The 15749-nt window shown below is 35.8% G+C and overlaps 1 protein-coding gene across 1 annotated transcript in view; it reads right to left on the bottom strand.

Annotated features, from left to right (window-relative positions):
- Positions 1-15749, bottom strand: part of adamtsl3 (ADAMTS-like 3) — a 246130-nt gene that overhangs the window by 112003 nt on the left and 118378 nt on the right. Inside the window, exons 5-7 of the mRNA XM_073859643.1 lie at positions 13418-13463; positions 8850-9086; positions 4275-4401 (exon numbers count right to left, since the gene is read on the bottom strand). Coding sequence (XP_073715744.1) covers positions 4275-4401; positions 8850-9086; positions 13418-13463 — 410 coding nt within the window. The remainder of the gene's footprint in view (positions 1-4274; positions 4402-8849; positions 9087-13417; positions 13464-15749) is intronic.

Genomic DNA, 15749 nt, shown 5'->3' on the forward strand with positions numbered 1-15749 from the left:
TAAATCCCAGAAAAAAAAAATTTTGTACAAAATAGTTTTGAGTTTGTACAGTCAAAGGTAGACACTGCTATTTTTTTGAACACACCCCTTTCAACTAGTTGCCCAGTTGCACGGCCTTGGGAGCGTGCATGTCGTGGGTGCTGGGTCTTGTTTGTTTTCTGAGAATCTACTGAACCTACTGGTAACTTGTTTGCCACGTAGCAATAAAAAAATATACTAAAAACCTTGATTATTCTGGTTAGTCACATTGTACTGCTATTATTTTGAACAATACTGTATTTCGTACGATGACTGGTCTCTTGTTAAAGTGCATGTAACGTTAAAGTGCCTGTAAACACACGCAAGTACATGGACATACTTCAGACAGTCAGTACACTTGAGAATAAGTGAGTTGCAAACACACGCACTACAATTCTGACACGCTTAATGTGTTCGTCTGTCCTCTATAATAAACATCTGTGGTTTCCCAGTGTACTGCTGAGGGGAAAAAGCCCACAAATTTCCAGTTCGGTAAACAGAAAACCACTACAAAGAAAAGACTGAGTGTTTTCATGCTTAGATAGTGTTCCTGTAACTCATGTGGTTCTTGTAGCCCATATCTGAAATGGTTTATTCTTCATAGTTACAGTTATTCAAATCCTCATTGTTTATGGCGAACAAATATATTGTATTCGTTGACCGCTACCCATATCCGTTCGTGTTCTTATTATTATTATTATTCTGCTTCCGCAAAGGAAGTATATGGCAGGCCATAAAAAAGTCCTAATGTTCCTTGGTGCATAAGCAGGAATGAGAGCAAAGGAAATTTTGTTCTTACACGACGCTAAGCAATGCCAGCCTCATCCAACAAATAAAGACCTTGAAACAGCGCCAAACAACTCAGAAGCCCCAAAATATATACTTTTGGAAAACAAGCTCCGAAAGTGATGGAATTTATGACTAAATGAAATCAAGTTTCAGAGACTAGTCAATTACAAACAGAAGAAATACTCGAACAATGCTGTGTTTCAAAATAACCAATAAAAAACGCACAGGACGTAATTGCCTTCTGAGTAAAAAGTAATCCAACCGTGCAAGTGTGACTTTAAATGTGTTTATTACAATGGAGAAAAGTCCGGTGTGGATAAATGTTCCACCAAAACACAAAATTAAAATCATAAATACAATCACACATATAAAACAATATAATGCATCTGTGTTCCTGTCTCTCAGAGGTGCAGAAATGAGCCAGGGCAAAAACAAAGAATTCACTTTAAGAGCCAGAAACTTGTTAGCACTTTTTTAATAACAACAGATCCGCTGACTGTCATCCAGGCGGGACCAAAATCCTTTGGGGAATGACCTATCCGATCATCAGACTTCCATCTGGAGACCTCATGAAAGCTCTATGATTTTATACTGCGTACACACCAAACACAAAGCATTGCGTTATTTGCTCTAGATTACTTGCAGGATTTAACAAAAGACGTGTTTGAGGAGAATAGCGTGTGTTTTTTTTGTGACTGCTCAATTAGTCATTCGCATCACCCCCCTCGCGTCTATCCGCGTCTTTACATTGACTTTGTACGTAATCGAAACGTTGAATTCGCGTTTGGTGTGTATGCCCCATTATGCTGCGTGCACACCGTCAGCAACTAATAGTGTTGTAGTTCTCGAGACCGGCCACTTTTTAAAGGTCTTGGTCTCGTCTTAGAATCGACCGCATTTTTACTCGGTCTCGTCTCGGTCTTAGACAAAGAGGACTCGGAATTTTATTTCAAGACCGGTCAAGACCACAACTGATGGCACATCACAAATTTTTTATTGTTTATCATTAATTTTATGCAGTTTACTCAGGTTTGGCATATGATGTTGGCATTGTTTAAGCATTGTTTAAGTTTCTCCCAATGACAATTTTTCTAATTGTATTACTAAAAACACCTGCATTGTGTTAAGTGGATGGCAAGCCATGGAAAGACAGTTCAGAATGGTTAAGTTGATTTCAGCTCTTTAGTGTTAGTTCACTTTTATTTGCTTATAGACAAAGATAAATTCCCACATATCTGCAATGCCTTTGATTATTTTATCAACTTCTCTGATGGGACACACACACACGCACGCACACACACATACAGACAAGAAGTGCCTAATCATATACATATTCCACATTTTATAATAAGTGTTTTAATGCAGTGACTTGCACTGGTCTTGGTCTTGACTTGGTCTCGGCCTGTCTTGGTCTTGACTTGGTCTCGACCCTTTAAAGTCTTGGTCTTGTCTCGGTCTCGGCCTATCTTGGTCTTGGTCATGACTTGGTCTCAGTTTAGGTGGTCTTGACTACAACACTAGCGACTAACAGCGGCAGAGCAGCGCAATCTCATTTATTTCAATTGAAGTTTGCCGACTTGCGGCAACAGGAAGTAGGCGTGTCCAGCTACATGACAAAGTTAACTCAACTCATTTTTTGTGATTTTCACAAAAGTTTCATAAAATGCTTTCCAGGAAAGGTCTTGGTCTTGACTTGGTCTCGACCCTTTAAAGTCTTGGTCTGTTCTCGGTCTCGGCCTATCTTGGTCTTGGTCATGACTTGGTCTCAGTTTAGGTGGTCTTGACTACAACACTAGCGACTAACAGCGGCAGAGCAGCGCAATCTCATTTATTTCAATGGAAGTTTGCCGACTTACGGCAACAGGAAGTAGGCGTGTCCAGCTACATGACAAAGTTAACTCAACTCATTTTTTGTGATTTTCACAAAAGTTTCATAAAATGCCTTCCAGGAAAATTTTCTTTAAAAATATATGAACATATAAATATATCAAATGAAAAAACATACCCTCTGTTTTCAAATAAACAAACAAACAAAACGGGAAAAAAACATTTCATCCTATCTTTATTTTTTCCTCTGCTTATAAACTCTTAAATATGGGTATTTTTTCTTTAAACATTTTTTTTAGGCAAAAAGCTGAAATAATTGCATTTTTGTAAAGAAATTTTGTTGTATGTCAGATTCAGAACGATTATCAAAACATACACAATTTGTTTAAAATTAGTAAATAACGTTTTGGCTTTAGTTTTTTTATAAATTGGGTAAATCTAGTGGATAATCGCGGTATTGCATATTTACATAAAAATTATTCAGAAATACTTTTTGTATGCAAATGTTTTCTCTTAATTGACGAGATAACTCATCAATGGTGGTGGGGAAACAGTTAAGAAAAGTTCAACTTTATGCAAATAATGAGCAGCCTTTGGGAATGACTAACAATAGGAGTGAGTGCTCACGTCATCCGTCATTTACTGAGAATATGGTAACTTGTTTGTTTATAGTTGTTATTTAGGCAACCAGAATTAGGCACGTCTCCTAATAACCTCATTGAAATAGACAAATAGACGGGCGTAGCCTAGGTTTCCCCATGCTGCCTTGAGCGAAAATTTATTCACGCTGCAAGTCTAGCATGGAAACCATGGACCAGGGAACCAATCACAAAACGGGGAGGGGGCAGCAAGACGATGACGATGTCTATGCAACACACACCAAAGCATTTTTTTTTATCCAACACGGCAGCAGACGCGAAGTTACTTTTTTCGATGCAGCCTTAGATAATGTTCTAAGTAGTTTTGAATTCAAGTTTATTTTAAAAAAGAGCAACTTTTGGCGTTAAACAATTTCATCCCAAGAAGGATGTTTGGATATGGCATGACATGATAGTCACTGACTTTTATAGTACCAACCTGCTAGGCATCGTCGTCGACAAAGTCCATTTAACTTATTAATAAATACCACTTACCATATATATCATATTGTCATTATACCTGTAGCCTACCTAATGTGGTTGTCACAGTGCCACTAAGTTGTGTTGCTTTGCAATATCAATATACAGCTACCTGTTTAGTTGCATAGCTTTCAGTTGTGTGCACAGGTACCAATAAAAGTCGTTTACGTTTGAATTGATGTCGCTATACTTACGTCATCTGGTATAATTGAAACGATTGACTATGAGCTACGTACAGACACATTTGATAGACATTCGTAGCGCCCAATAAACGGCTCTGGGCATTCATAAACCACGCCTCAAATACGAGAAAATTAGCATGTGGTTCCCAGACCACCTCTTATTCTCTATGAGACTCGTCTGATGTTAGCCAGGCTAAGACGAGCGACACACAGCGACAAAGGTTTTAACATAGCACATCTTAGCACTGATTTTGGGTAGTTGAGCATTCCTGCCTAAAAAGATGAAACCAACAATGTACCGCAAATAAGCCGTAATGTACGTATGTACGCGTGTACCTACGTTCTTCAGGTGACAGGTGAGGCAGCGCCTGACCCCGGACCAGGCGGCAGGTGGAGCCGTTTCCAGCGCACACACCACAATTATCCTCTTTTGCGTTGCTTCCCAGCTGTCTGTCACAGCCAACTTCCTGTTGGAAATGGGAGAACCAAATAGTAGCAGGTTAATCAAATTTTACAACAATGCAGAGAACGGCAGGGATTGAGATAAAAGTGGAGATGAAAAAAACACTTTTGAACAAAATAAATGGCCACAGGAACTTGATTTTGGATTCAAGTTATAGCTATAGTGATCCTTGTTATAGAAAGTACCGCCCAGCATTTTCCTGGTTTAACAATATTTTGTGACCAGGCAACCAATTTCACAAGAGTACAAGCGATATTTCAGCCGCCGTCCTCTGTAACATAATAGCAATTGACAGTAAAATGACTTTTGAGAAACTGGATTAAGAACTGGCCAGTGCACACCTCCAACCTGCCATGTTAAGGCTCTAACTAGCATTATAAAAATTTCATAGACAACTAATGTATGAAAAACGAATCGCTCATATGTATCCATATTTCATTTTAAACTCTCTTCCCAGCCTTTCCCCATAAGTCTATGCTAAGACTCTTCCATCTGCACCAGAGACGCTGCCCAGTTTAAAATTCTGTTCCCACTAACAGGCCTACGGGATAAGCAGCCAGAGAAAGTCAACAGCACGACATCGCCCGGTAGCTCTGGTAAACAAGCGCAAGTAAACAGACATGCTTCATTTAAAGCAATTTTCGTAATACTCGCAGGGGCTGAGGTCAGATTAGGTGCTTTGTCACGCACGAAAAGTTTGATCAGCACTGGAGAATTCAGTCACGGAGGAGCGCTGCGCTGAATTTTGATGACTGGATTTGAGTTGGAGTGAGCCAAATGGAAAGCCACCTGAGAAACCGAGTTACTGAAAACAAAATGAGAATTAAGGAGACCAGTATTTATGAATATGGCTTTCCTTTTTCCATGAAACACAGAAAGTTGCATTTGGGAGAATTTGCTATTTCCCATATGTTAAAATAAGTTGATTTGGGATATATTTATGGCTTAAACAATGACAACAAACATTATAAAAGAAACACAAGAGAAGTCTGTATAACTTTTCTGAAGATATATGTTAAAATATTATAATATTAAGTAATGGATTTCCTGGAATTACATTCCTGTTTTGTCATTCCACTTTTTAACAAACTAAACTGGACAGTCAAATGGAAATTTAATTCCTGTCTTTCTGTTGATTCTGGATCTCTCTCTCGCTTTCAATCTCAGACTTGAATATGAGGTGAATCTGGCAGAATACTGGTGACCTAAATATATCCCAAATCCCTACATGTGTAAAGAAAGACAGTTTTCCGATGTTTATTGACATTATCTTTCCATTTCTTTCGATTTTAGCAAGATTTTTTAAATAATTTACAGAAATGGGAGCTCCTCCGGTAGGAATATCCACAATGGAAAACCTGTCGCCAAACATTAACTTTTGGAGATGCGATAAAAGCTGATGCTATTTAAGAAGCAGATGGTTTTCTGGAGACTACCCACATATCTTTTCTGGAAAAGAATCGGATAAAACTGTAAAGCTTATTCTCGTTGTGCTAAGGTTGAAGTAGTGGATGTCAGAGGAGGTCTAGAAATCTTCCTCATAAATGTTGAGTTTCTTTGGCTTCACAAAAGTGTTTTTTACTTGGGGCCAGATTTACTAAACGGTGCAAATTAGCGCAAGAGCGCAATTCCAAAAAAGCGCAGATGGGGGTATGTGCGGGTTATTTACTAAAAAGGTGCAAATTAAAGGGGAAAGAGAATGAAAAACCATTTTTACCTTGTCTTTGTTGAATAATGGTAGTCTACCCACATTCACAAACATACAAAAAGTACTAAACATGCTAAACATCTCAGTCTCATAGAAATTTCTCTTTTAGAAATGTCAGCCAGAAAACAGCCCAATCTGAAAAACTGATGCTTATGACATCACAGGCATCTAACTGCCCATCCACTTTAAAATAATTGGCTACATTTTTTGAGTGGCAGCAAAGTCAGCCAATCAGTAATGAGATTGCAAGTTATGCCAGTAGGGGGAGCCAAATAGGTGCAAAACCACTTGTTTGAAATCCCCCACCCTAATAGAGCTATCTGAGAGAGGTTTTTAGGAAGCTTCTAAGGCATAACAGACCCAAACAAAAAAAATTTGTCTAGATATCACATCACAAAACAAGGATAAATACTCCGTTCAACCATTCTATGTCACCTTTAACAGTTGATTTCAATTATGACCAACTAAAAGCAGCGCAAATTAATTCAGGGTCGCAAATAAGCAGAGTTTATCTTGAGTTCAGCACCACGGACATCGCAGCGGAAAATTTGGGGGTGAAATCCCAGCTAACAAATCCACAGTAAAAAGAACCACCAGAGAAAAACAACTGCTACGTAAATTCTCCTTAATTTCCTCCAGCAAATAAAAAATAAATTTGGCAATACAATATTTTTTGAATAATATATACCTCTGACATTCCAAATAAACTTTTATGTGCTAAAACAATCCTCTGCATTGTACCAGGCGCTCTCTGATGTCTTTCTTATCAGCAACAACTCCACCATTTCAAGCATTTTTCTGCATTAAATAATGGCGCAAATACCAGTCATACCACACGCGCAATTAATTATCTAAATAATCTCCTCCCATAAATTTTGTGGTGAAAGGAAACTCCTAGAAATGCATATGCAATAAGGTCATTATAAATCTGCCAATGGGGTGAGAACATTTTTCGTGAATGAAGTGTTTAAAAAAAGTTAACCTCTTGAAAAGACCTACTTTTTTAGAGTACAAGCATAACTATGACATAATTAAAAAGACACTTTGAGCTTCATTTTCCAGGTTTCAAAATGACTTTAAGTTCAAAATTGTAAAAGTTATAAAAGCTGAAGTACATTGGAATAAAAAAATGTTTCGACGTTACGCCATAAATAGTCCTCTTATTATATGTTATTGTAAAGAGGCACCTTGAGACGGAAGATCCATTTGCAGCCTTCATTACTCTCGTTGTCAGACAGGCAGATAATCAACACCAGCATACACCACAATGTAGATAAGGCAATCTCGTAGTCAATAAACAATCCAAAAGGTCGGGGCAGGCAGCAAGTAATCGTAATAACAAATAACAGATCAAAAACGGGAACCAGATAAACACAAACAGGGTAAACGCTCAGAAATGACAGGCAGAGCAAATCAAGACTTTGCATTGAGGTGGCATTTGAGTCTGGCTTAAGTAGGCAGTCTTTGATTTGGATCAGGTGGCAAGCAATCAGTCCCGGTATGTGGGTTTGTGGGTAGTGTAGTTTGACCAACGCTAATATTCAGGGGATGGCTCCCTCTGGTGGCGATCGGGAGGCGGAGCAGGTGTCTCGTTCACAACAGTTATATTCTATTACAAGACGTTCATGTAAAATGTGATGTAAACAAGACTATATATCTATTTCACGGATTATACGCATTTTGTGGACAAAAATGGTCACTGGATGTATTTTATTGGAGAGTTTTCATGGGTTATTCACATATCTAAAAAAAAAGGCTGGATTCGATTCGCGATCGTTATATCAACACAAAGGTAAGACGTCCCGTTTATATTTTGCATGTTGTCATCTGGACTTCTGTCACAAAATACTACATTTATGATGCTAGAGCATCTGTATCTCAAAACAGAGACCATACACTGATGCTAAACCTGTAGACCTTTTAAACGATGTATAGTAATGTTAACATTATTATTGTTTGTAGACAGTAGGTTATATAGATAGTGTTAGCAGCATTAAAAAAAAACCCATTGGCAGATATTTTTGCTTGTTTTAAGCTTGTTTTTTGTCTAAAAACTAGACTTATTTTTTCATCAAGAACATACATCTTAATTTTTATGATTTTTTTGATAGTTGTTCTGAAAACAAGACAAATATACTAAATAAGAAAGTCATTTTTTGTAGTGTGGGGGGACAGGACCCCCATCTGAGGGTTGTCCCCCTAAAATTATCATTAGAAACCACATGTATTATAATAATATAAAATATATACTTTAAATAATTGTGTACCTAGTAAAACAATAGAACAAACGAAGCAGAAAAATGTGTTTAAAGTTGAAAACATTATGAGTCCCCCCTCCCTTGCCTCAAAGTGGTTTGGTCCACCGCCAGCTTTCTCCCTTCATCTCATTTACAAACACACAAATCTGGCGAGAGAGACCGAAGTTGTTCAGTAGTTGTAAATCTCCAGTAAGCTTTTGAACTTCAGATGAATTTACTCTTTCCTCTTTAATACAGATGATGCGGCATCATTATTAAATTAATCATGACTAAAAAATGATGACAACATATGTAAGCAATTATAACGCTAGCTATCTAACAGTAAATATGTTTAAAATACGTTTTTAAATTTTATTGGTGGCTTGATTGTAAACAACTTGCAATAAATAAATGTTTTTGAATAAGAATATTAGGCTTTCTGAAGAAATTTTATGTTTATTGTCCCCCCTACTTTTAGATGAAATTGACTCCCATGATGGCACTCACCTTACAGATTCCATTAATGCACATGTCCAGAGAGTCGGCTTTACATCGAGTGCCGTCCAACACTTTGGGTGCTAGTTCCACCACCAGGTTTCTTCCTCGAGCCTGACATCTGAGAGCGCAGGGGGAAACAGGGTCATACGTCACGGGGATCCATTCGTAGGTTTGCCCCTGGTACTTGATGTCATTGTGGGCGAAGCATTGCTGAGCCCTGAAGTCACCTGACTCTGGAGGACAGTCCTGATCAAAAGCAAAAAAAGGTCAAAAAGTAACAGCTGGCCTGAAAACAGCTGGGACAAAGTTAATGGTGAGAATAAATCATATTGTGTGTATAACTTTATAAAACATGCATTGCAGGAAAAATTCTGCACAAACGGCAAATCCTGTCATTATTTGTCTGTAGAAGACAAGAGGACTGAATGAGGCTGTCAAAACATAAGGATAAAGAAAATTGTCATTTTTAAGAGAATTTTAATTTTTCTGGTGAAATTTAGCATACAAAAACTTTTTGTCTTGTTTTCAGTACACTGTAAAAAAATCCGTAGAAAGTACAATGTTATTGCAGCTGGGTTGCCGGTAATTTACCGTAGATTTACATTTATGTTATTTACTGGCAAGAGTCTGTTCAAAGTTAAATACATTTTAAATATTAACAAGTCCCTATCCTTACAGAATAAAACTATACAATAACAGCCTCATGCAAAGCATTCTGGAAACCAGAAATCATCATCAACCTTTTTCTGTTTTTTTTTTTGCCTTAGATTTTGTTTCCCAGAATGTTTTGCTTGATGCTGTTTTTTAGTTTTGCTCTGTAAAGACGAAGACTTGTGGATGTTTGGTGTTCGTTTAGCTTTGAACAAAATGTTGCCAGTGGGTAACATGGATTTAGATCTGCGGTGAATTACCGGCAACTCAGCTGCAATTTCTGCGGATTTTTTTTACAGTGTAGAAATATTTAAAAATTCTTAAATTAAGATGCTTTTTCTTAATGAGCAAAATGACCCAAGAAAATAAGTCTAGTTTTTAGACAAAAAATATACAATTTAAGTAAAATTGTGTTAAAATAAGGAAAAATACCTGCCAATGATGTGAGAAAAAAATTCTTGAATTAAGTGTTTATGAAAAAAAGTAAACTTATTTCCAGAAAATTTTTCTTATTCCCTTGGCAGATTATTTTGCTTGTTTTAAGCACAAAATCACTCAAATTTGATATTTTTGGTCTAAAATCTAGACTTATTTTCTTGGGTCGTTTTGCTCATCAAGAAAAAACATTTTATTTTAAGATTTTTTTGATATTTGTACTGAAAACAAGACACAAATACAAAGTAAGAAAGTTTTTTTTTTGCAGTTCATCATACATTTCTGCTGATGAATTTTGAGCAAAGGTTAGCATTTATTTTCAATTCGTATCTATTGGGGTCAAGCGCCACACTAACAAGGTGGATCGTGGGATTGACATTGTCGCATTATATTTTTTCTTCTTGTGTCGAATCTCTTTATCACCAGTAATTCAGATGTTTTTTGTTTTTTATGTATTTTTATTTTATTTCTATTTTATTTTAGGATCCGCAATACATTAGGTGTAAAATTTGCTAAACATTAACTCATTCCCCGCCAGCCTTTTGTAAAAAAAAAGTTGCCCGCTAGCATTTTTGTGATTTTTACAAAAGTTTCACAAAATGCCTTCCTGGAAAATGTTCTTTTATAAATATATAAAAACACAAATATATATAATGAAAGAACAGACCCTCTGCTTTTAAACAAACAAATAAGCAAACTAAATGGAGAAAAAGGTTTCATCCTATCTTCATTTGTTCTCTTTTTATCACCTCTCAAATATGGCTAGGTTTCAGGCGCGGAGCTATGGGCGGGCCTGGGTGGGCCTGGGCCCGCCCAGATTGACAGCTGGCCCGCCCAATCAGAAATGTAAAAAATACTACTCTGTATAGTTAGACATGTATACTACTTTATGTGGTGTAATTTATCTATTGCATGTTATGTTAAAAACAGTAAAATTATAAGTAAGCCTGATAACTATTTAAAAACTATTAAAGCAGTTGAATGTTGCGTTATAATGAAATATTCCCGAGCAGCTTTCAGCCATGATCACTTTGAGAACTTTTTTTGCAAGCAAGTAGAAAACGTATTTTGAATAACAACACGTTATAAATATGTGCTGCGCGCTTTCCTCTCAATAACATAAACACACAACAAATATGACAGCGGGGTAAAAAATAGAAAGAAAACATCTGATCATAGTGATGTTGTTTGATATAGCGATATAGCAGCACTATAAGTCACGCCACGTTTATTGCTACACTTTATACAATATAGCCTATTGCTTTTAAGCAACAAATAGCCTATCATAACAACCTATAAGCCTACTGTGTAATTGAGACATTAATTTAAGAAATGCATTAAAGCAGAAAGACGTAGGCTGCGGAAATATAGTGGGTTCACGTCAATCCACACCACAGACGTTCTTGGTTTGCTTCTTATTTATTAAATCGAGGCAATTGTTTGATCAAACATTGATTAATATTAAGATACAATTTATACAAAACGAAATTCACTTTAAAGAAAGTCTTTCTACAAAACAAACCTCGCAAAATCGCTTGCCCGACGTCCATTACGGGCTATGGCGAATTCCTGTCGGGCTAAAAAAAAAATGATGCGCCTTGGCCGTCGGGCGGAGGAAAAAATATTGTAATGTGTTTGCATTCTCTCAGATTTAGTTAGGTAATTATGTTGTATGTAATTCGGCGTCATCTTGTTAGCCATTACTATCCTCACTAACAAGTGAAACTGTCACGAAATGAAGTGAAAGCATTAAATCCATTATTCCGTTCGTTCACGTCTGATAGGCGCGCTCCTCGGCTCCGCTCTTCACGAGTAGGCTTGCTCTTGTGCTCATCAAAAAGTATATTAAATGTTTATTTATTTGTCATTTCGTTTAACCCCAGAGTCTAACCTTATTCTAGCAATTCCCTTTTTCTTTCTTTATTTAGTAAGTTAACTTAAATATGTGAGAACGAAAATATATTTTTAGTGATTTGCATGAAGAGAATATGATGTTAGAAGCTTCATTTTAAGCATTTAGTAGCCGTATTTATTTAAACACTTTAATAGGTTATTTAAAAAAGTATAAGGTTTTTTTGGGTTCATTTATATTTCCTGTCACTGTGTGCAGGTTCTTTTTTGTAGCCTATGAGAGCCCAATATTTTTTTTACCAAAAAGGCTTAATAAATGTCACGTTGCATTACAATTTGAAGTGTCAATAATGTCAAAAATGTGACGCGCAGTTCGGGTGTGTGTGTATGCTGTTTAAATTAGTGTTCTGAAGTTTTGACGAATTTTATAGACTTGTTATAGTTTCTTATTCAAAAGTGACACCCATAGATTCAGGCCCACCCGGACTTAATCCATGCCCACCCATATGTCACGTTCTGCATCCGCCACTGCTAGGTTTCTTCAAAATTTTGAGATAATTGCATTTTTGTAAAGGAATTTTGTTAGAGATTAGCTGATGCTTCAGTTTATGTAAACTGTGCCACCTAGTAGATAATAGTAAAATTAAAGATCATCGTAAAAACTAATCAGGGAAGCGTCATTGGCAGGGAAATGTTTTCTCTTAATTGACGTCGATGGCAGGGAAAGAGTTAATATGTGTCATCAGCAACATGAATGTTTTTAGTTTAATAACACATTTAAGGGGTGGTGAAAGTGAATTACTTTGTTCAGAATGACTTTCAGTACTCGTTCTTACACACAAAATATCTGTTCAAAGTAGTACAGAAAAAACACTGATCTTAAAACCTTTTTATATCTGTGTGGTCCCACCAGACACAAATGAAGGGAATAAATCACGCAACTTGCGCATAGTTGAACGCTTGAACATTTTGAGTTAAGTCTTTTCATTTGTGTGTGAAATTCGCATCATTCGCGCATGAAATTCAGAAACGAATACGCTTAATTTGCCGGTTTTAGTGTGTATATATATATATATATATATATATATATATATATATATATATATATATATATATATATATATATATATATATATATACATATACACACAGTATATACTATAGTGTAGTATAATATACGTATGTAGCTCAAATTGAGTAAAGAACATTTTATACAATTGACCAGATTGTCCGACCTCCTTACACACTTTCTTCAAAGTAAGATTCTTTTAATTCCTATTTCTATAAAAGTATGAAAATGTGTCGAACAGCTTCAGGTTTTCACATACAGCAACAATGATTTTGTCCTCCATTGTTGTTTTGTATTTCTGACTCTGCTGGCTACGTCGTAATCACATCACTACTAGAGCAAGCTCCTGATTGGTTAACACGGTGCGAATATCCACCAAAGATTAAAAAGTTTTTCAACTCATTCACGCCGCAGGATGTCTATTGCATCTTTGCATTGACTTACACGTAAATCACTTGCGCTTAACATTTCATCCGTGCCTGGTGAGAATGCACCATTAAGGTATAATGTAATTGTATTACCAATTAATTATATAATTTGTTTTGACATATTACATATCAGTTTAACTTACTGTATTGCTGCACGTTCTGTAGCGGATGTTTTTGCCCTCGCAGTTTCTGTAAAGCAAACAAAACAAATACAAAAATCATCTTATTTCCCACACAAACATCTACTGTTCCTGACAAATGTGCATTGTTCGCTGATTACATTAACTAAATGCTTCATTATTTTTCATTGTGAAGTATATTTCTGTACCTCTCTGTCAGGTTATATCACACTTTTGCAGCAGAATTTATTTTACTAAACATTTTTGTAACAAATGTAGTGCCTCGCATGTGCCTGACTAAAAAAATACTATGATGACCCTTAAAACTGCGAATCTCTCGGCATCGTACACAATACCGTAATGATGACACAATATAATGATGCGAGGTGGATGTTACTACACTGCAAAAAATGACTTTATTACTTAGTATTTTTGTCTTGTTTTCAGTAGAAATATCTAAAAAACCTTAAATCAAGATGTATTTTCTTGATGAGCAAAATGACCTAAGAAAATAATACTAGTTTTTAGACAAAAAATATACAATTTAAGTGAATTTATGCTTAAAACAAGCAAAAATATCTGCCAATGGGGTGAGAAAATTTTACTTGAATTAAGTGTTTAAGAAAAAAGAAATCTTATTTTACAATGTTTTTTTTCACCCCATTGGCAGATAATTTTGCTTTTATTAAGGACAATTTCACTTAAATTGTATATTATTTGTCTTAAAACTAGACTTATTTACTTAGGTCGTTTTGCTTATCAAGAAAAAACATCTTAATTTAAGAATTTTTAGTATTTTTGTCTTGTTTTCAATAGTCATTTTTTGCAGTGTTGTCTCAACCCGATTCCGTAGTAAGCAACCTAATGTGTGTTTCATCTGTATAGATGCCTCATATTTCCACCTCAGTGCTCTAACAGGTGCTCTGGCCCGTGTGCAAGCGATACCACTCGGATGATGCGATTCATAATGAGCGTCTTTGTTCCCTGACCGCATAATCAACTGTGGAATCACTTTCAGATCTTCCTGTAATCAGCAGATCGCAATCACAACCCAACCTGCTTCAGTTCTTTAGCGTTCCTCTAAAGTTCTTCAGACAGTAAACAAATGAGCATATAGTGAACCTCATCGCGGTCCGATGTGATGCAAGCCTATGACTTCATCATCAGTGTTATATGTTTTAATATTCATGACAAAGCAACAAACATATCAATTAAGCCAAACGTCCATCAAATGAGTAACTCCAGATTTGTATATGCATAAACACAAAGAACCATGTGTAAAACAAACTCAAACCCCCCTGTTACCAGAAAAGCTACTATGGTAATATGATACAGTAAAAGGCAAGGGAAGAAATCTGTCTTACATTTATTCATTTTGTAGATGCTTTTACCCAAAACCAAAGCATCCTGTATGTTGAGGGTTCATGAGAACACAGGAAACATTTAATTGTACATCAGTGACACTAATTTTATGTTGAGGGTCAGCAGAAGTTTTTCCACTGCGACCCAAAGCTCAATGTAATTGGACTTTCTCTTGTTTTCGTTTGGAACTAACCGGTCAATTAGCTCTTAATGAGTATTTTAGCTTAAACGGCACATGACTTCCATTTTCTGCATATTGCTTTAGCTTTTGGCATCCACTCTTAACAGATGATGTAATGGGTAGTACAACCATACAAACACAGTTGGGCCCAAAAAAGACATCTACTGTATCCCTAATGCCTGTTGCATTCACTTTTTTGAACAAACACTGAGTTTTATAGTATGTTTTCAGTTGACAAAACTCTAGGGACCAGTTCACAGACAAGGCATTAAGTCTAGCCTCAAACTAAAATGCATGTTTGAGCTGTCTTAACTGAAAAAAAATGCACTTACATTTTAATATAGACATAAAATTAAAATAAAATAAGATTATTAGTGCTGGGCAATTATTAATCGCGATTAATCACATACAAAAAACTTTTTTTTTTTGCATAATATATGTGTGTACTGTGTGTAATTATTATGGATACTTAACCACACACACATACACACACACACACACACACACACACACACACACACACACACACACACACACACACACACTATATATATATATATATATATATAATTTTATATATATACAATTTATAAATGTATTTATGTATCAATGTTTTGAAATTTAGATACAATATAGAATATATAAAAATATAAGTAAATATATATACAAGTTTCTTAAATACATAAATGCACAGCAAAAAATGATTTTCAAGAAAAAAAATCTTAGTATTTTTGTAGTAAAAATTCTTAAATTAAGATGCTTTTTTTAATGAGGAAAAAGACCCAAGAAAATAAGTCTTTTTTAGTTTTTAGA

This window comes from Misgurnus anguillicaudatus, chromosome 21 (genome assembly GCF_027580225.2).
Source record: "Misgurnus anguillicaudatus chromosome 21, ASM2758022v2, whole genome shotgun sequence".
NCBI lineage: Eukaryota > Metazoa > Chordata > Actinopteri > Cypriniformes > Cobitidae > Misgurnus > Misgurnus anguillicaudatus.